Raw genomic sequence first — 22,678 nt, 5'->3', positions numbered from 1 at the left:
TGTATACACTAGGATAAAGGAAGGCCCCAGGGTGACTGTATACACTAGGATAAAGGAGGGCCCAGGGTGACTGTATACACTAGGATAAAGGAAGGCCCAGGGTGACTGTATACATTAGTATAAAGGAAGGCCCAGGGTGACTGTATACACTAGGATAAAGGAAGGCCTCAGGGTGACTGTATACACTAGGATAAAGCAGGGCCCAGGGTGACTGGTGTGCATTAGCATAAAGGAAGGCCCAGGGTGACTGTATACACTAGGCACAAAGGGCAGCCAGTACAGATCAGAACACATCAGAAAGTGACAGAATCCCTGACACATCTGAATATCTTGAGAGGTATTCTGATAATCACAGGGAAATCTGAGGCTGAGTTACAGATAATGCAAGTGAAATATAAGATAATTATTAAGTTCAGGGAAAACAAAAAGCTGAGCATGAAAGGAATCGTTACGTGACTAGCTGTAAATGGCTTTACATGTCGTAATAATGCAATGTTTATCTCTATGTAAAATCACAACATAAAAACCTTGGGAAGATGAGAGATGGGAAAAGTGCCTACAGGAGTGCTGGCGGAATGTGGGGGTGGGCTGGTGAAAAAGTGAAGCCTCATCCTCAAAGTAAGAGGCCAATTTACAAGGCCTGAAACTGAAGATAGAGCACCAATGTAAGCATGCTGAAGTCTGGTGGTAAACATCGAAACAGTCAGCTAGGAGCTGAAAGTGGTGGCCCCTGGACAGGGCCATGGTAGTGGGTGAGCCATGACGGGGCAGGGCTGCTGCAGCTCTTCTAACCGACCCGGTAACACCAGGTGACTCTAAATTATAGCCATATTCAACTCTGGTAAAAACTAAAACTGTAACAAAGATGACAGAAATCAATCCAAATTTCACCACCTTTGATAAAATGAGAGTAACATTGTTAAAGGTCGCTGATTTAACTCAGATTTCCTCGTCCTGATACAACACAAAACAAAAAGTCCCGTTTTCTCCATTGGTTATTACCTTCTGATTCTCTTCCACTTCAGTTCTTAGTTCTGAACTCACAGCCGTTTTCATTATTGCTCTAAGGGAATAAAAACATTCTAAGTGTTTAACATCTGATATAAATGCCCTTCAATTTCCCTATATTTAAGTGTGAAACATCACATTGCTCAACAAAAACTAAGTGGAAAAAAACCTTAAGCCTTTAAAAATCAATAAATATATTTCCCCTCTCTAAGACGTGCATTTTTTTTTTTTTTTTTAAGATGTGCATGGAAACCCTGTTGGTGTAATGGTTCAGTGCTATGGCTGCTAACCAAAGGGTTGGCAGTTCAAATCCACCAGGTGCTCCTTGGAAACTCTACGGGGCAGTTCTACTCTGTCCTATAGGGTCGCTATGAGTCGGTATCGACTCGACGGCACTGGGTTAGGTTTGGTTTTTGGAAGATGTGCATATTTTTTCATTACTGTAAGACATAACTCCACAAGAAAACTGGCCATAATAACAGCATTTTAAAGCAAGTACAGCTGCTTTCAAGTTCTCAGTTTAATATATGAAACCCTAATCCTGTGAACGGTCTCTAATGCCCACAGGTCAAAAGATCATCTTAAATAAACTAAACCAGCAGGCTATTCATCCCATTTAATCACTCAAGGTGGAGGTGAAATTCTCCACATACATCTTTTCAAGTAGCACAATGGACTAAATGAGAATTTACTATATAACTCAGAGTTATAAATCCTATCTAAGACTTACACTTAAAGACTAATAAACGATCAAATGATTTATTTACAAAAATCTCATATCAGAAGTCCAAACACTTCCGTGACTCAAGAAAAAGAATGGCAACCAATTAAGTCATCAGTTTCTAAAAATTTGACTTTTAAAACAATTTTTCCTCGTAGGGCAACATTATACAGTTGAAAGCAATGTCAGAAAACCTGCATTCAACATTTATTCTGTCACCAGGAACAAGCCACTTAGCCTGTGACTCTCAGTTTCTTCCTCAAGATTAAATAAGATGGACATGAAACCCTTCATAAAGAAAAAATTACAGTCTGTGCTAGACTCCAGATCAGTTACAAGTACATGTATTTTATTAACTCATCCAATCCCGCACTTTTTTGTTGATGAAAGTTAGGATAAGAGAGGTAGTTCATTGCAAAGGTCACACAACCAGTAAGTGGCAGGGCCAAAGCACAATCTCGGTCTCTCTCTCTTACCTCACATAACACACAGCCTGGTGTTCTCCTCATAAAGGCAGTCCTATTAGTAGTGGTGGCAGTGGTGATAGCAATACAGAACTTGACTTTTCTAACTATTTTCATATTTTAATTACCTCATTTTGCATGTAAAAATGAACATGATTGGGTACTATGTTAAGAAGAACTACTCATTATTACCTGGCTTTAGTCGGGAAATTTTGACTAAGATCCTTCATAACCACCAAAGCCAGCTCAACAGGAGCAGCCAGGATTCGGGCAGCAGTCTGGAAACTGAGATCTGCAACGATGTTGAATATAATTTAAAGTGTGTTAATCTAATGCAATGAGAGGTGGAAAAAAAAAAACCCACACATTTATTTCTCACTATTTTCTCAGTGGAGCCCTGGTAGCATAGTGGTTAATAGTTCGGCTGCTAAACAAAATGTTGGTAGCTCGAATCCTCCAGCCCCTCTTTGGAAACCCTATGGGGCAGTTCTCCTCTGTCCTAAAGGGTGCTATGAGTTGAAATCCACTCTATGGCAACAGGTTATATTCCCAGTAATTAAGAATGCCTTAGAATGCAACCATTAGAAAGGGTGACCTGGGTTTAATTTCAGTTTGTATTTACTTCAGTTTCCTAAAAGTGTATATTATAGCAGTTCCTCAATCTACCTGTTTAAAACATTAGGTCACATACTAACACACTTCTTGTTGTCAGCTGCTATCAAGTCAGCCCCCCGACTCATGGTGACCCAACACACAATGGAACAAAATGCTGCCAAGTCCTGCACCATAGCCACGATTGGTGGCGGATCAGGTTCATTGTGATCAATAGGGTTCCCACTGACTGATTTTCAGAAGTAGATCGCTAGGCCTTTCTTCCTAGACCATCTCAGTCCAAAAGCTCTGCTGAAACCTGTTCTGCATCAAAGCAACATGCACACCTACAATGACAGACAGGGAGTGGTGCGTGGGGTACACTGGCCAGGAATCGAACCAGAGCCTCCGGCATGGAAGGTGGAAAGTCCAGCACTGAACCACCAATGCCTCACACTAACACACTTAGCTCAGACTAAATCAAGTCCAAGCCCTTTCTCTCTTTTGAATTTACAATATGTCGGGAAGTATCGCCATAAGACTTTCAGTAAATTATGCTGTGGGAACAAAAACTTCATAGTTCTTTGAAACAGAGAAGTACACATACACCCTAACACACTGACATGCCTTGAACATTATAGAAGTATAGTACACATATAGGAATATAACAACTAAGACAAAACCATTTTGAGTAATACAAGTTTCCGTGCGTGGTCACACAGAGAGTGGTGTCGCACACAACTGTGTATATTACTTCTACCTAACATTACTGATGTTCATCTAAAAAGGACTTTCTTCCAGGATAAATCGTCATTAATAACCACATCTTTAAAATCTTTAGTATCTTATAATTATGTGAATATATAAAATAAAATTTCCATGTTTTTAATATCACAAGTTACTAAAATGTAGGTGATTTCTCTGGGTTTTTATTACCTTGCAATTGCCAGACTTTTAAAGGTGCCATTTCATTGGTGCTCTCTACAAGATGCTTTCTGAGTTCTTTTAGCTGTTCCTTCAAGTCAGGGTACAGGTCTCTGAAAGATGAAATCAGTCCTTTCATGTGCCTTTTCTTTCTTAGACCATACTTAGACAGAAGTTATTGTCATGATTTTCCCCTTCCAACCCTAGGAAAATGTCTACACTATAAAAAATAAAGTGTAATTATTTTTCTTTAAAAATAAGTTAATATAGCAAAGTATAAGTTAATTTTAAGAAATAAAATTTACAGACTAAGAACTCGTGACCAATACAGTGGTTCCGTACGGTGGGCAGGGAGATGGGACTGAGAGTAGGGAACAGAGGAGACAGCAACTTTATCTGGAGCCTTTTGCTGCTTTCTTTTCTTAATTAAAAGCAGGCTTCATTTAAGTATAAGAGCAACTATCAACTCTGGGTGGTGAATACATCAGTACATACTGTATTATTCTCTATAATTTTTAAATTTCTCAAAATGAAATTGGAATGGGGGAACAGAAGGCACTACCGAGAGAGCAGACACTTGCTATTTCTGGTGATGGGAAAGGCAGCATCAAAAGTAGGCGAAGTGCCTACAGCCTGACTGAGGTGAACAATGTCACTAAGAAGTCCACATTGATAAAGGGTATGATAAACATAATTTTGCATCAACACCAACAACCAAAAAATATGTGTGGTTACATAAATATGTATATAAGCATATTAATATGTGAGTACAAATATGTGTACACAGAAGTATCTACAGGCATATGGTCATACAGGTACGTGTGTACATGCATGTATATTCATATATATATATAATAAACCAAAGAGGCGACACAGATACCAATACTACTTAGGCATAACCAAACATCTTGCAAGATTGGTTCTCTGGATTTGAAAAGTTAGAAACATGGTCTTATAGGAAAACTCAAGTAATTGGCACAATTTAGTTCACAGAGGGTAGATTCTACATTCCAACATGGTAAGCAGTTTCTGGGGTCTTAAAAGCTTACGAGCAGCCATCTAAAATACAACTATTGTTCTCTACTCATCTGGATCAAAAAGAAAGGAAACCAAAAACTCAGAGAAGAAAGGAGTCTACAGGACTAATAATCGACACGAACCACAGCTCTTCATCTATCCTGAAACAGAAGAACTAGATGGTGCCCGGCTACCACTACTGACCATTCTGACCAGGGCCACAATAGATGGATCCCTATAGAACGGGAGAGAAATGTGGGAAAAAATTCAAACTCTTAAAAAATCCATTCTTATTAGGGCAGTCGAGAAACAACAGATTGGCTCATAAAATAAAGAACATCAACCTTAAGTAATGAAATCATCTGTAGGAGACCAAACGGTCAAAAATTATTCTAAAGTGAAGATAAGAAGGCAAGGAGGCAGGGAAACTAGAATACAGGAAATAGTACAACCAGAACAGAATAAATGAGAATAATGACACATTATGAAAAATGTAACCAGTATCTTTCAAGGACTATGTATATAGGTTCAAACTGATAAGAGCAACTCGAAAGATTAGATAGGTACCGTAGGGGGCAGTGAATTTATGTTATTGGAGAAGGAACAATGCAGAAAAGGAGGGTGAGAATGGTTGCACAACTCAAAGAACGTAATCCATGTCACTAAATGGTACTTGTAGAAACTGCTGAATTGGTTTATGTCTTGCTGTGTATATTCTCAACAAGAAAATAAATAAAATTTCTAAAAAACATAACCAATATTACTGAATGATCTGTGTAGAAACTGTTAAATGGGAACCTACTTTGCAGTGTAAACCTTTACCCTAAAAACAATAAAATATTGATTAAAAAATTAATTAAATAAAATTGGAAAATACATTGCTGCCCATTCAAAAACGAATTTTATTCAGTCTACATGCTCATAAATCCTTTAGTTAAATGGATACAATTAAGATGGACCATTTAAAGTTGGTAAAACAAAGGTTATCAGAGGCAGAGATACATCATTTAGACCAAGACAGAGAGACGGCTAGATTAATTCTCTTCTTCTAAATGCTTTCATAAACTAAAAATTTCTTAAATGCAACATGCAGAAAGTAAAACATTTACTTGGATCGTTCATCTTCCAACTGATTTATTTCCAATCAGTCACTACAAAACTCTCATGATAAAAGTATCGAAAAATGGTCCAATTACTTTGGATAGCTAAATAACTTTTAAATGTACAAACAAGGAAAACATCTTCAGTATTCTACATAATACCTTTGTGCTATAAATGTATAAATCATAATGCTATCCAAAAAACAAAAAACATGAATATGAAAAATGATTCTGGAAACCTAGGTCAAATAAAAACAGAACCTGATTACATGTTAGTAGGGCCAGAATTGAGGTTAAACAAAAAGAAACGTACATACACACAGCATGGACTCAACATGTCAACAGTCACTTAGTATGAACTAAGCTACCTGTGTGAATAACTGTTAGTTTAGTTAAGTCATTTCACTCTGCCAGTTGTTAAAGCTCAAGAATATGGAACTGATCCTCACATATACTATTTTATATGATCCTTTCCTTCAAAAAAAAAAAATCTTCGTTTTCAAGGTAACTCAGAATGGGGGACTCTTCACAATTATTAACCCATGACAGAAATAAATGCAACATTTAAAATGACAGCTAAGATTGTTCTGCTATAAAATTCTTTCATGCTTTCATAATGCGGTTATAGAATTATACTTTTCATACTTATATATACTTTTTATACTTTTTCAAATACACATTTTCTGTCCCTTCACATAAAGCATATTCTAATAAAATGTTCTTCAACATGTATAAATTCTACTTCCTCTGCATTTCTTCCAACTATGTTTAACATAGACAAATAGCCATGAATTCTAACTTAAAATATATTTGATTTTGAGGAAAAATTAAGTGAAACAATTTGATTTTTCCCAAGTGCCAATCAGTGAATGGCATGTAACATACCATCAACTGAGAGGCTCAGGAAAGGAAATCAATTTAAACCACAGGCAGGCAGCCGTATCTGTATCATTCAATATGTTTCAGGATAAATGGAAACGATAAACTGTACTATAAACTAAGGAGCCCTGGTGGCACAGTGCTTAAGCACTCAGCTGTTAACTGAAAGGTCAGTAGTTTGAACCGACCTGCCACCCTGCAGGAGAAAGATGTGGCAGCCTGTTTCCATGAAGACTACAACCTTGGTAACCCTAGGGGGCAGTTCTACTCCATCCTACAGGGTCGCTATAAGTCAGAATCAATTAGATTGGAATGGGTTTTGGGTTTACCACAAACTAAGTGCTAATCGCTTCATTTTAGATTAAGTACACAGAGGAGACCTGTTTAAGTCAGTAGTGAGAAAGATGATACCAAGAATGTGAAGAAACCTGGAGATTTAAAGAGAATAAGGGCATTTCCCAAAACAGACAGAATAAAACCAAACCCGTTGCCATGGAGTCAATTCCAACTCATAGGGACCCTACAGTCAATCCCAACTCACAGTAACCCAGAGTAGAACTGCTCCACAGAGTTTCCAAGGAATGGCTGGTGGGTTCAAACTGCCAACCTTTTGGTTAGCAGCTGCACACTTAACCCCTGTGCCACCAGGGCGCCAATATACATACCTTAATTTTCCAAAGAGGAATCCTTGAACTTCATCTATAGGATCATTTTCGCCTATCACAGTGGCATTTACCTCAGTTCCTATAAAAGCACAGGGAATACACGTCTAATTGCTGAGATTAAAAATAAAAATGTTCCTAACCTCATGAAATTTTTAAAATGTTAAAAAAAAAATCAAAAGCAACAGTAATTATATTTAATATGTTGACTACTCCAATTAACATTTTGCAATAGTTCTTAAAACAGAATGAACGTTTTAATATTTCCTGTTTTCCTGGATAAAGAATGTAATTTTCCCCTAAACTCCGGAAAATTTCATGTCAAAAATTTCAAAATTAATAGCTTTAAAAACTATGAAATAAAGATTTTTCAAAGTCAAAATTCTGAAGAATTTTCAGTTAGGCAATTTAATCCTAAATATAATTATTGACAGAAACTGAATGATGAGGTACTAGATTATCTTCCATTTACTTTATCACCCAAACTGATAATTTCAATCTTTTTAAGGAGGAAATAAAAAGAGTACATACAAAACTTATGGGTGAAATAACCCAAAATCCTAGAGTATTAAGCCGGAGGTATCCCTATTAAACAGTTCCAAGTGTACAAATTAATAAAGACACAAAATTTTTATTAATTCTACACAGGGTAGGTTAGGATTTCACACTGAAGTCAGAAATTAACATCTATTTGTGAACCACTTAACAGCAACAATAACAGTTACCATTTATCAAACTTTTCTGTGCCAGGAAGTGTACTAAATATTTATACATCTTATTTATTCCTTACAAAAACTTTGAGAAATATCATTACCTATATTTACAGAGACAAAAACTAGGACCTAGAGAATTTCATTAAGGTGATGCAACTCAGATAGAACAAAACCAGAATTTAAACACAGGTTGATCATACCCCTAAAATCTATTTTTTCATTATGGGAATATAGTCTCATTTAATTCATATTTAAAAGAAAAAAAACACTAGTCTTATTTTTAAAATTCACCTTTCACCTGAGTATCATCCTTGGCCTTGTACTCAGTGCTCTTAATGGCCAACTCCACACCATAGCCAGAGAGGTAAACAGGCTCCTTCCCAGGGCTCTGTAAGCACAGCAAGTGTTCTGTCATTACTACATCGCTCTTCAACACGGCATGCTGCAGACATTTTAATATTACATCTACTAGCCATCATCCAGGATTACTGACTCCAAAAACTTTGAAACACTGCAAAAACTTAGAATATGTATTTTTGAAGACATAACCATCTGGCCAAGACAATTCACCGAAAGAATTTCTGTAGTTCCAAACAACTTAGCAAGCTGCCAATAATAACAAGTGCACTTACCTGGCATTTAAATATTGATTGTATGGGGGAAAAATATCAATTCAAAGTTTATATGTTATTCTTCCTATAAAATGCTAGCCATAATTACCAGAAAGGCAATGATCAAAAAAAAAAAATAATAATAACAAATGTTGTTGAGGATGTGGGTAAACTGACACCCTTATCCATAGCTGGTGGGAATATAAAATGGTACAACCATTATGGGAAACAGTATGGCTATTCCTCAAACAATTAAAAACAGAACTAACATAGGAGCCACCTAATCCACTCCTAGGTATACACACTAAGGACCTGAAAGCAGCCATGTGAACAGACATATGTACACCTATGTTCAGTGAAGCACTATACACAATAGCAAAAAGGTGGAAACAACCTAAGTGCCCATCAATGGATCAGCAGATAAAATGTGGTACATATATACAATGGAATACTACTCAGCCATAAACAGAAATGGAATCCTAATGCATGCTACAATATGGATGAATCTCAAAAACATTATGCTGAATAAAATAAGTTAATCACAAAAAGGGCAAATACTATAGATCTCACTTACATAAAATGGCAAGAATAGGTAAAAGCATAGAGACCAATAGTCAATAGTGGTTATCAGGGGTGGGGGTCGGGGGAGCCATTCTTTGGGAAGTAGTGAGTCTTTGTCTATGGTGATGGGAAAACTGGCATCCATTAAGGGTAATGGTTATACAACTTGACTAATGTTAACTGATATCACCAAGCTGTACGCCACAAAAAGATCAAATTGGCAGATATTGTGTTATATGAGATTGTACAACAACAAAAGCGAAAAAAAGCGGGGGGGGGAGCAGTCAGTTGCTGATACTATTTCACAGCTTCTGATGCTACCTAGGTACAAACAAATACCTCATGGGATTAGTGTTCATGGTTCGAGGTGTAGGGACATGCTTTCAGTTGGCCTAATATTGTTTTTAGAATTTCTGTTCACCTCCTAGTTCATTGAGTAGTACCTAGGGTCCCAAAAACTTGGGAGTGGCCATCCAAGATACAACAATTGGTCTCTATTCACCTGAAGCAGAAGAGAAAAAAGGAGAACTAGGAATCAGAGGAAGAACTGGACCACAGGTTTAACTGCCTTCCATAAACTACCGTCTCCCTTGCCATGAGAACAGAAGAACTCAGTGGTGTCCAGCTACCATTACTGAGCGTTTTGATCAAGGATTCAATAGATGAATCCTGACCAAAAGGGGGTAAAATGTAGAAAAGAATTTCAAATTCTTATGGAATCCAGACTGCCTGGACTGCCTGAGACTAGAGGAATTTCCTGAGACTGGAAGAACCCCTGAACCTACTGCCCTGAGGTAATCTTTACACTCTGAAAGGAAACTATCCCCTGAAGTCATCTTTAAGCCAAACAACAGTTTAGCTCCATTAATAACCAATGTTTGCCTTGAGCACTGTGCTCTTTGAAGAATTATATATATGAGATCAAATCAACAACATTAACCCTAAAGTACAGGTAAAAACTTTAGTGGACAATGACTGTAAGTTAACACTGGTAAAATAATTTGGGAGGGAATAGCAAGAATGATGACACAATATGAAAGTCACTGAATTGTACATGTAGAAACTGTTGAATGGGTATATGTTTGGCTGTGTGTTTTTCTACAAAAAAAAAAAAACACCCAGCAATGGGAGCAAAGTCCTCTCCTTTGCTCCTTGTATCCTACCACAGTTGTGGTAATGGGAATTCAAAGGAAGGGGCAAGGAGAGGCGGGGCCAAGATGGCGAAATAGACAAACGCTTCTGGAGATCCCTCTTACGACGAACACCAGAAAAAACAAGTGAAACGAGTATATTTATGATAAGCTGGGAGCCCTGAACATCAAAGGTAGGGTTAAAAAGCCAACTGAGGGGCAGGGGGAGGAAGGGACAGTTCAGAAGTGGAGAGGAGTTACCAGACCTGAATCAATGGAAGCCTTCAGGCACCATTTCCAGAAGCAAGTGTGGCAGGATAGTACTAGTGTTCAGCCGCAGTTTCCTCAGAGAGAAGCAGCCAACCACACAGCCTTCTCATGCCTCCGGAACACAGAGAAGGAACAGCTCACTCAGCAAAAGCTAAGTACTTGCGTATACTTTACCCCACCCCCAGGCCTCCAAGCCAACTTCAGCAGCTGTTGATTTCCCTGGGCCTGAGATAGGCCCTACTGAGCACCTAGTGTCATCCTCCAGGCCCTGGAGAAGGAATAAATTTGCAATTCGGGAAAAAGATAATTTGCTGGCTCCACTAACAGGGGGAGCACAGGACAGAATCAGCCCCTATCCAGGCATAAACGGTCCGTGGACAATGAGTGCCCTTCCCATCTGCAGGGACACATGGGGGCCTATTTCAGGAGAATAGGACCATGCTGGCAGACTACAACTGTTTCAGCTGTGTGGTGGAGATGTGGGTATTTGATGTTTGACACTGTTCTGCCTGTTAAACAGGGTCCTCACCTACCCACATCAGGGGCCTAAGGACTGGTGGCTCCACTCACGTCACACAGCCACCTGCGACAGGGGTCGAAGGATAAATGGTACCTCCCAGTCCTTACAACCAAAAACACTGGGTGCCCGTGGTCCATCTGCAGAACCCACCCACCTGTACACTTTAGGGAACAGAGACAAGCTTTCCTCAGAGACATGTGGGGGACAATTCTCAGCCCCCTGCCTTTTACAGAGCATGACCCCCTGCTGCAACCAGATACCCGTACCTACACCAATCACTCCTGAACCTCTAGACTGCAGGACAAAGTCTGTAACACACACTTGATGATCAGCTACCTGGAAACCTCAGCTGAATTCATATAAGAAAACTGAATGGACTCCTGGACTGATATACCTGATAACAGCTCTAGCTATCTGGGGACAGGACATCAGAGCTCCAAAGGAAAAAATAATCAAGCTAGCTCACTCAAGCAACCCATCTGGGCATATCAAAACAGAACAAAGCAAGAAGCTACGATACAGTAAGCAAACATCAAATAAACTAATACAATAACTTACAGATGGCTCGGAGACAACAGTCAATATCAAGTCACAAAAAGAAACAGACCATGATCACCTCGACAAGCTCTTAAACCAAAGAATCAAGGGATCTTCTAGATGAAAGTGTTTTCCTGGAATTATTGGAGGCAGAATACAAAAGATTAATATACAGAACCCTTCAAGATATCAGGAAGGAAATCAGGCAAGACACAGAACAAGCCAAGGAACACACAGATAAAGCAACTGAAGAAATTAAAAAGGTTACTCACGAACATAATGAAAAATTTAATAAGCTGGAAAAATCCATAGACACATAGCAATCAGAAATTCAGAAGATTAACAACAAAATTACAGAGGAAGACAACTCAACAGAAAGTCAGAGGAGCAGAATTGAGCATGTGGAAGCCAGAATTTGTGAACTTGAAGCTAAAGCACTTGGCACCAACATACTGAACAAAAATCAAACAAAAGAATGTAAAAAACTGAAGAAAACTTAAGAATTATGTGGGACTCTATCAAGAGAAATAACCTACGAGTGACTGGAGTACCAGAACAAGGAGGAATAATGGAAAATACACAGATAATTGTTGAAGGTTTGTTGGCAGAAAACATCCCTGGTATTGTGAAAGATGAGAAGGTATCTATCCAAGATGCTCGTCGAACTCCACATAAGGTAGATTTTAAAAGAAAGTCACAAAGACATATTATAATCAAACTTGCCAAAACCAAAGATAAAGGGAGAATTTTAAGAGCGGTTAGGGATAAACGAAAAATCACCTACGATAGAGAGTCAATAAGAATAAGCTCAGACTACTCGGAAGAAACCATACAGACAAGCAAGCAATGGAATAACTTATATAAAGTATTGAAGGAAAAAAATTGCCAGCCAAGAATCACATATCCAGCAAAACTGTCTCTCCAATATGAAGGGGAAATTAAGACATTTCCAGATAAACAGAAGTTTAGAGACTTTGTAAAAACGAAACCAGAACTACAAGAAATACTAAAAGGAGTTCTTCGGTTACAAAATCAATAATATCAGTTATCAACCCAAGACTAGAACACTGGAGAGAACAATCAGATGTCAACCCAGACAGGGAAATCACAAAAATAAATCAAGACAAAAAAAAAGTTCAAAACAGGGTAACTGGGATGTTATTATGTAAAACAAGACAACATTAAAAAAATAAAGAGGGACTAAAAAATATAGTCATAGATCTTTCACATGGAGGGGAAGACAAGGCGATACCAAGAAATAAAAGTTAGGTTTAAATTTAGAAAAATAAGGGTATATATTAAGGTAACCACAAAGGAGACAAACGTTTCTATATATCAAAATAAAATACAAGAAAATAATAGAGACTCAGCAGAAACAAAATCAACACCACCAAATATGAGGAAAACACAATATATAAAGATAAGACTATTCAGCACAAAACATTAATTGGGAAAAAGAAACTGTCAACAACACACAAAAAAAGACATCGAAATGACAGCACTAAATTCACACCCATCAATAATTACGCAGAATGTTAAATGGACTCAATACTCCAGTAAAGAGACAGAGAGTGGCAGAATGGATTAAAAAACACAATTGGTCTATATGCTGCCTACAAGAGACACACCTTAGACTTAGAGACACAAACAAACTCAAAGTCAAAGGATGGAAAAAAATATATCAAGCAAACAATAATAAAAAAAGAGCAGGAGTGGCAATATTAATTTCTGACAAAATAGACTTTAAATTTAAATCCATCAGAAAGGATAAGGGAAGGACACTATGTAATGATTAAAGGGACAATATACCAACAAGATATAGCCACATTAAATATTTATGCACCCAATGACAGGGATGCAAGATACATAAAACAAACTCTACCAGCATTAAAAAGTGAGATAGACAGCTCCATAATAATAGTAGGAGGCTTTAACACGCCACTTTCGATGAAGGACAGGACATCCAGAAAGAAGCTCAATAAAGACACAGAAGATCTAAATGCCACAAGCAACCAACTTGACCTCACAGACATATACAGAACACTCCACCCAACAGCAGCCAAGTATACTTTCTTTTCTAGTGCACGTGCAACATTCTCTAGAATAGACCACATACTAGGTCATAAAGTAAGCCTTCACAGAATCCAAAACATTGAAATATTACAAAGCATCTCCTCTGCACATAAAGCCGTAAAAGCAGAAATCAGTAACAGAAAAAGGAGGGAAAAGAAATCAAACACTTTGAAACTGAACAATACCTTGCTCAAAAAAGACTGGATGAAGGATGGAATAAAGAAATTCATAGAATCCAATGAGAATGAAAACACTTCTTATCAGAACCTTTGGGACAGAGAGAAAGCAGTGCTCAGAGGTCAATTTATATCAATAAATGCTCACATACAAAAAGAAGAAAGGGCCCAAATCAAAGAACTATCCCTACAACTTGAAAAAATAGAAAGCAAGCGACAAAAGCCCTCAGGTACCAGAAGAAAACAAATAATAAAAATTAGAGCAGAACTAAATGAAACACAAAACAGAAAAACAATTGAAAGAATTAACAAGACCAAAAGCTGGTTCTTTGAAAAAAATTAACAAAATTGATAAACCACTGGCCAAACTGACAAAAGAAAAACAGGAGAGGAAGCAAATAACCCGAATAAGAAATGAGACGGGCGATATTACAACAGACCCAACTGAAATGAAAACAATCATATCAGATTACTACGAAAAATTGTACTCTAACAAATTTGAAAACTTAGAAGAAATGGATGAATTCCTAGAAACACACTACATACCTAAACTAACACAAACAGAGGTAGAATTAAACAGGCCCATAATAAAAAAAGAGATTGAAAAGGTAGTAAGAAAAACTCCCAACAAAAAAAACCCCTGGTCCCGACGGCTTCACTGCAGAGTTCTACCAAACTTTCAGAGAAGAGTTAACACCACTACTACTAAAGGTCGGAACACTCCCAAACTCATTCTATGAAGCCAGCAGATCCCTGATACCAAAACCAGGTAAAAAAAAAAAAAAAAAAAAACAGACACCACAAAAAAAGAAAATTATAAACTTAAATCCCTCATGAACTTAGATACAAAAATTCTCAACAAAATTCTACCCAGTAGAGTTCAACAACATATCAAAAAAATAATTCACCATGACCAAGTGGGATTCATACCAGGTATGCAGGGGTGCTTCAACATTAGAAAAATAATTAATGTAACCCATCACATAAATAAAACAGAAGACAAGAATCACATGATTTTATCAATTGATGCAGAGAAGGCATTTGACAAAGTTCAACACCCATTCATGATAAAGACTCTCAGCAAAATACGGATAGAAGGAAAATTCCTCAACATAATAAAGGGCATTTATACTTTTTTTTTTTAATAGCCAATATCATCCTAAATGGAGACAGCAGGAAAGCCTTCCCCTTGAGATCGGGAACCAGATACAGATGCCCTTTATCACCCCTCTTATTCAACACTGTGCTGGAGGTCCTAGCCAGAACAATTACGGTAGATAAAGAAATAAAGGGCATCCAAACTGATAAGGAAGAAGTATCTCTATCTGCAGATGACATGATCTTAGACACAGAAAACCCTAAAGAATCCTCAAGAAAACTACTGAAACTAATAGAAGAATTCAGCAGAGTATCAGAATACAAGATAAACAGACAAAAATCAGTTGGATTCCTCTACACCTACAAAAAAACATCGAAGAGGAAAATCACCAAATCAATACGATTTACAGTAGCCCCCATGAAGATAAAACATTTAATAAATCTTACCAGAGATGTAAAAGATCTATAAAAAGAAAACTACAAAACACTTCTGCAAGGCCAAAAGAGACCTGCATAAGTGGAAAAACATACCTTGCTCATGGATAGAAGATTCAACATTATAAAAATATCTATTCTACCAAAAGCAATCTATAGATTTAATGCAATTCCTATCCAAATTCCAACTACATTTTTTAATGAGATGGAGAAACAAATCACTAACTTCATATGGAAGGGAAGGAGGCCCCGGACAAGTAAAGCAACACTGAAAAAGAACAAAGTGGGAGGCCTCACACTACCTGATTTTAGAACATACAGTAGTCAAAACAGTCTGGTACTGGTACAACAACAGATACATAGACCAAAGGAACAGAATTGAGAATCCAGACATAAATCCATCCACATATGAGCAGTTGAAATTTGACAAAGGCCCCAAAGCAGTTAAATTGGGAAAAGACAGTCTTTTTAACATATGGTGCTGGTGTAACTGGATATCTACCTACAAAAAGGTGAAACAAGACCCATCCCTCATACCATGCACAAAAACAAACTAAAAATGGATCAAAGACCTAAATATAAAATCTAAAACAATAAAGATCATGGAAGAAAAAATAGGGACAACGTTAGGAGCTCTCATACATGGCATAAACAGTATATAAAACATTACTAACAATGCAGAAGAGAAAGTAGATAACTGGAAACTCCTAAAAATCAAACACCTATTCTCACCCAAAGACTTCACAAAAAGAGTAAAAGATTACCTACACACTGGGAAAAAGTTTTTGGCTATGAGATTTCCGATCAGCGTCTGATCTCTAAAATCTACATGATACTGCAAAAACTCAACTGCAAAAAGACAAAAAACCCAATTAAAAAATGGGCAAAAGATTCAAACAGACACTTCTCTAAAGTAGACACTCAGGTAGCTAGCTAACAGATACATGAGGAAATGCTTACTATCATTAGCCATTAGAGAAATGCAAATCAAAACTACAATGAGATTCCGTATCACTCCAACAAGGCTGGCATTAATTCAAAAAACACAAAATAATAAATGTTGCAGAGGTTGTGGAGAGACTGAACACTTATACACTGCTGCTGGGAATGTAAAATGGTACAACCTCTTTGGAAATCAATTTGGTGCTTCCTTAAAAAGCTAGAAATAGAACTACCATACGATCCAGCAATCCCACTCCTTGGAATATACCCTAGAGAAGTAAGAGCCTTTACACGAACAGATATATGCATACCCATGTTCACTGCAGCACTGTTTACAATAGCAAAAAGATGGAAGCAACCAAGATGCCCATCAATGGATGAATGGATAAAAAAATTATGGCAGATTTACACAGTGGAATACTACACATTGATAAAGAACAGTGATGAATCTGTGAAACACTCCATACATGGAGGAATCTGGAAGGCATCATGCTGAGTGAAATTAGTTGCAAAAGGACAAATATTGTAGAAGACCACTATTATAAGAACTCAAGAAATAGTTTAAACAGAGAAGAAAATAATCTTTGACGGTTACGAGAGCAGGGAGGGAGGGAGGGGGGTATTCACTGATTAGATCATAGATAAGAACTACTTTAGGTGAAGGGAAAGACAACACACAATACAGGAGAGGTCAGCACAACTGGACTAAACCAAAAGCAAAGAAGTTTCCTGAATAAACCGAATGCTTCGAAAGCCAGCAGGGAAGGGGCAGGGGTTTGGGGACCATGGTTTCAGGGGACATCTAACTCAACTGGCAAAATAAAATCCATTAAGAAAATATTCTGCATCCCACTTTGAAGAGCGGCATCTGGGGTCTTAAACGCTAGCAAGCAGCCATCTAAGATGTATCAATGGGTCTCAACCCACCTGGACCAAAGGAGAATGAGGAACACCAAGGACACAAGGCAGTCACGAGCCCAAGCAACAGAAAGGGCCACATAAACCAGAGACTACATCATCCTGAGACCGGAAGAACTAGATGGTGCCCGGCTACAACCAATGACTGCCATGACAGGGAACACAACAGAGAACCCCTGAGGGAGCAGGAGAGCAGTGGGATACACATCCCAAATTCTCATAAAAAGACCAGACTTAATGGTCTGACTGAGACTAGAAGGATCCCGGTGGTCATGCCTTCAGTCCTTCTGTTAGCCCAGGACAGGAACCATTCCCAAAGCCAACTCTTTAGGCAGGGATCAGACTGGACAATGAGATAGAAAAAGATGCTGGTGAAGAATGAGTTTCTTGGATCATGTAGACACTTGAGACTATGCTGACATCTCCTAACTGGAAAGGAGACAGATGAGAGGGCAGAGGGGGTTAGAAGCTGGCAGAATGGACATGAATAGAGAGAGCAGAGGTAAGGAGTGTGCTTTCTCATTAGGGGGAGAGCAATTAGGAGTATATAGCAAGTTGTATATAAATTTTTGTATGAGACTGACTTGATTTGTAAACTTTCACTTAAAGCACAATAATAAGAAAAATAAAAAAAGGTAGGGGCAAGCTGAAGTGGACAGCTGTAGTACATAGGTGAAAGAACAAAGGTCCCCAACAATGTGAAGAAATGGAGAAAGAAAAAGCAGCTCCAGGACCTGCAGAGCAGGGGTTGAAAACTGGTGAGCTCTGAAACCCAGAAGTATTTTGTTGGGAGTGTGTGTGTGTGTGCGCGTGTGTGTGTGTGTGTGTGTGTACTTTTTATTGAATTCAAAAACCTTTCAACAGGGCTGTGTATGTGCGTACTTTTACTGAATTCAAAAGCCTTTCAGCAGGGCTTACATCAGCGAAATACTACAAGTTCACCAGCAGCCTGACTGATAACAGCCCTTTAGACACTGAGTTATTAATACCAGCGATGAGACTGGGCGGGAGGGAGTAGGGGACAGGAGTTGTCAACCACTAGGTATTGACAAATCTTTTTCTGTTCACACAAATTTTTATTTTAATTTTGTATTTTACTTACATGATCTTAGCACCGAATATTTACTGAGCTTACTATAATATAAAAACTTTAAAGATTAACAGTCTTTATATATAAGTATTTTAAATGTTAAACGTTACAAAAGGTTTTAAAAGCTTAATTTTAAATCAATTCTTACTGGCCCGCTCTAGAAATCCTGCCCCCTCCATGAGATGAAAAGATGGAAGGAGAGAAAAAAAAAGGTTGAAAAAGAACCATGAAAAAACCGAATTCAGAAATCATTTCTGACAATGAGATACTACTGTACCCCTACTAGGATGGTTGTTATTAGAAAAACAGAAAATAAAAAGTGCTGGGGAGGACATGGAAAAACTGAAACCCTCATGCACTGTTGGTGCGAATATAAAATAGTATAGCCACTACAGAGAACTGTTTAGTGGTTCTTCAAAAAGTTAAACATAGAATTACCACATGACCCAGCAATTCCACACCTAGGTATATAACCAAGAAACAGGAAAGTGCAGACTTTAAGAGAAACATGTACACCTATGTTCATTGCACTGTTATTCACAATACCAAAAGGCAGAAAAATCCAAATGTTCATCAACAGATGAACGGATAAACAAAATGTGGTCCATCCATACAATAGAATATTATTCAGCCAGAAAAGGAAAGGAAGTTCTGATACCTGCTAGAACACAGATGAACCTTGACAACTTAATGGCAAGTGAAATAAGTGACACCCAAAAGGACAAACACTGTATGATCCCATTTATATGAAATATCCAGAGCAGACAAACGCCTATCAGTAGCGTTACTGCACAAGGAGTATGGAGTTTCTACTTGGAACAATGGCCGCATAGCATAATGAATTTAATGAATGTCATTGAACCGTACGCTTAAAAATGGTTCAAATTGAGAAAATTTTTATTATATAAAATTTACCATAAAATTAATGAAAAAAGATTCAGTTCCACAGTTTGATGACCATATTAAATTTAGAAAAAAACAATGTACTTATTAGTTCATTTTGAAATAAAAGGCTATTATTAAGCCACTCTTTTAGCATAATTGTTTTCTTAAGAAAAGCAAGCAAAAAACCTCCTATGAACACATAATGGATGAGACAAAGGTACGAGATTTCTCACAATGTATTTCAAATAATTAAATTATTTTATAAACAGGGAAATTATTAGTTAATGTTCTAAGACTATGCTGGGCAAATAAATATTCAAAACAGGTGTAAATTAAGTCAATACTTACAGATACATAATGTCTGAATACATAATTGATTTTGCCAGCATTGCTTTTTGATGTGAGTTGTTGGTGGAAAGTAGAAAATTCTTTACGGCCAATCTCAGAGTAGAAAATCACCACTGGGCTTTCTGGATTAGATGAAGGGTATCTGTGATCTCCTTTGAATAATAATGGTTTGGGTCTGAAAATAAATATTAAAAGCTTAAAATTTTCAACTTAAAATTTTTAAACTTTAAAAACTGTACAAAATGTAAACTACAGCTATAATAATTTAAGTTATAAGCATCTTAATATAAAGGGTACCACAGTCTTAAATAGCTGTCAGTTATTGAGAATAAGTGTCAAATATGTCTTATTTGTTAATGATTAAAAATAATAAAAGTACATTATATTAAGAAAAAAAAAAACCCATTGACGCTGAATTGACTCCAACTCATAGCAACCCTACAGGACAGAGCAAAACTGTCCCCGAGGATTTCCCAGGAGCAGCTGTAGATTCGAATTGCCAACCTTTTGGTTAGCAGCCAAGCTCTTAACCACTGCACCAACAAATGCTAACCATAAAATGAGGACTTCGATTAATAATTGTTACCAATTCCTGAAGGGGGGCAGACAAAAAAAACAGAAAAAGAATGCCTGCACAAATTTTACAGCATTAAACCTTAGTACAACCTTCTCTCTTTTGATGAGAATTATCCTTCTATCTGAAAAGAACCTAGGTACAAATTATGTAAAAACCAGAGGATGACTTTAAGCGTATTACCTACTGATTATAATAAGGCTCCCATCTCTATCATTTCTACCATATTTACCACTATAGTCTTCCTGCTAATGATTTTAAAATTTATATTTTCCTCATAAATTTCAAAATTTCTCAACAAAATAAAAATGGCATCCAAATATTAATGGACCTTAATACACAGACTTTATGACCTACCAAGCCCTCTTCTAATAAACTTTCCAAAGGAAGGTGACGATGTCTGAATACTGACGTAACTTCACTGTATGCATGTAGTAAACGTGAGATGCTTCTACGCCTGCAAAAAGAGGACATGAGCCTTTTGGGTGCTCTAGGCTCCATTAGTTAAAAGCCAGGTTAAAAAATAAATCATATAGCATTTGTCACTGAGATGGCTCTAAATAACAACGAGGACTTTCTACACACGCACAGGTCACCAGGTGCAGTTTTCACTGTAATTGAAGAAAGTGTTGAAAAAATTTTGAGAGAGAGATGCAACTACAGGTACTAAATTGAAAAGATGTCTCATGTAAAAATAACCTACTGTGATGGTGAGGCTTGTGTGTCAGCTAGGCTGGGCCATGACTCTCGTGGTTTGGCAGTTATAACACAGTTTGGCAGCTATGTAATGATGTTATCACCTCCATAATGAGATCTGAAATAAGTAATCACCTCCAAAATAAGATCTGACATGAGCAGCCAATCAGTTGATAGGGAGTTTCCTTGAGGGTACGGACACATCCAATGTATGTGGACTTTCTGGGCAAAGCTCACTGTCTTGCTCATTTGAATCCTGCCATCTAACTCATCGTTTGACCTCCGGTTCTCGGAACCTGAGCTAGCCACATACTTGCTGATCTGGGGATTCGTCAACCCCCGCAGCCTGTGGGCCAGTGTCCTCCGTAGTCTTGGATTCAGAGGCTTGACATCGAACCTGCCAATCTTGGGTTTGCTGGCCCCTGCAGCTACATGAGTCAGGAGAAGACTCCAGCCTCACCCACAGACTTGGGACATTCCAGCCTCTACAACAGCACGAGCCGTTTCCTTGACACGAATCTCGCTCTCTCTCTCTACACACACACACACACACACACACACACACACACACAGTTCACTGGTTTTGCTTCTCTAGAGAACCCACCCTAAGACGCTGGTAACGAGAGAGGTTTTAGAGAAACAAAATTGTAAGAATGAGTTTTCTAAATTGGTTTTTGAGTCTGGTTACTCTTAAAAATTTTGATGACTCTGCTTCCAGTAATAAAGAGAACATTTCCAATCCACAGCGTGAGGTAGCAAAAGAAATACACAAAATATTACTACCAACAGATCAGGTAATGCTGAGAGGCCAGTCATAGGGTAATTGCATGTTTGATACTTTTCTACAGTTTTGTCAGAATGAGAAGTATAAGGAAGCTGGTTGGTTGGTCCTACTTTCGCTAGGCAAACTAGTGAAAGAAAGAGATGAGCTCAGGGCTTCACAGTCATAGCTCAACCGCTGCATAAACAACCTCAAAGTTGCCACTTGTGCCCTGAAAGAAAGCCTTATTTCTTGTAGTAACAGAGCTGATATCGCCAAAACCGAACACAGAGCCTTACCTAAGAGTGGCTGAATTACACCACCAATTAATTCCCCAGCTCGAATGGTTTATGAAGTTAAAAGTAAGGGCACTGATTGGGAAGAAATGGGATCCTGAAACTTGGGATGGGGACGTGTGGGCATATAATAAGGAAGCTGGGGACACTGAGCCTCTAAATTCCATGGAATCACTCCTGCCAACAGAACCAGCCCTCTCACTCCCATGTGAAGACATTACCCCATCTCTGTCTGCTAAGCCACCTTCCCTAGTAAAACCACAATCCCCTCCACCCCCATCTGATAAGATTAACCCAGCAGTGTCTGAAGAGCCTTTGTCTGGGGCATCCCCTGGAGAGGGGCCTGAGTGATAGCTTGAGGCACCACCTGAGGCAGGTACCTTAGAAGACATTGCTGAATGTTCTCAGAGCACGTAACACCCATTTTTGCCTCTAGGCTTATAACTAGACTTAAGTCCCAGAAAGCCCCAAAAGGTGAAGTACAAAGCATGACCCTGAGAAGGTACACTATATTCCAAAAAAACTGCTTCACTTTTCTAATAAGTACAAACAAAAACCTGGGGAATATGTGTGGGAAAGTCTATGGTGCAATGGTGCAAGGAACATAAAGCTGGATCAGTCTAGGGTTTATTGATATGGGCCCACTTAGTACAGATTGTTCAATGTTTCAGCTTGAGAA

General features: G+C 38.0%; 1 protein-coding gene across 2 annotated transcripts in view; it reads right to left on the bottom strand.

The window, feature by feature from the left end:
• The window catches only part of UGGT1 (UDP-glucose glycoprotein glucosyltransferase 1), a 135,789-nt gene that overhangs the window by 83,446 nt on the left and 29,665 nt on the right, over window positions 1-22,678 (bottom strand). For both annotated transcript variants that reach the window (XM_049889124.1, XM_049889125.1), the window contains exons 6-11: window positions 19,674-19,848; window positions 8,371-8,467; window positions 7,370-7,448; window positions 3,721-3,821; window positions 2,386-2,485; window positions 1,003-1,063 (exon numbers count right to left, since the gene is read on the bottom strand). In XM_049889124.1, coding sequence (XP_049745081.1) covers window positions 1,003-1,063; window positions 2,386-2,485; window positions 3,721-3,821; window positions 7,370-7,448; window positions 8,371-8,467; window positions 19,674-19,848 — 613 coding nt within the window. The remainder of the gene's footprint in view (window positions 1-1,002; window positions 1,064-2,385; window positions 2,486-3,720; window positions 3,822-7,369; window positions 7,449-8,370; window positions 8,468-19,673; window positions 19,849-22,678) is intronic.

The sequence above is a fragment of the Elephas maximus genome, chromosome 6 (assembly GCF_024166365.1).
Source record: "Elephas maximus indicus isolate mEleMax1 chromosome 6, mEleMax1 primary haplotype, whole genome shotgun sequence".
NCBI lineage: Eukaryota > Metazoa > Chordata > Mammalia > Proboscidea > Elephantidae > Elephas > Elephas maximus.
This window is presented reverse-complemented; position numbering and strand designations above follow the sequence as displayed.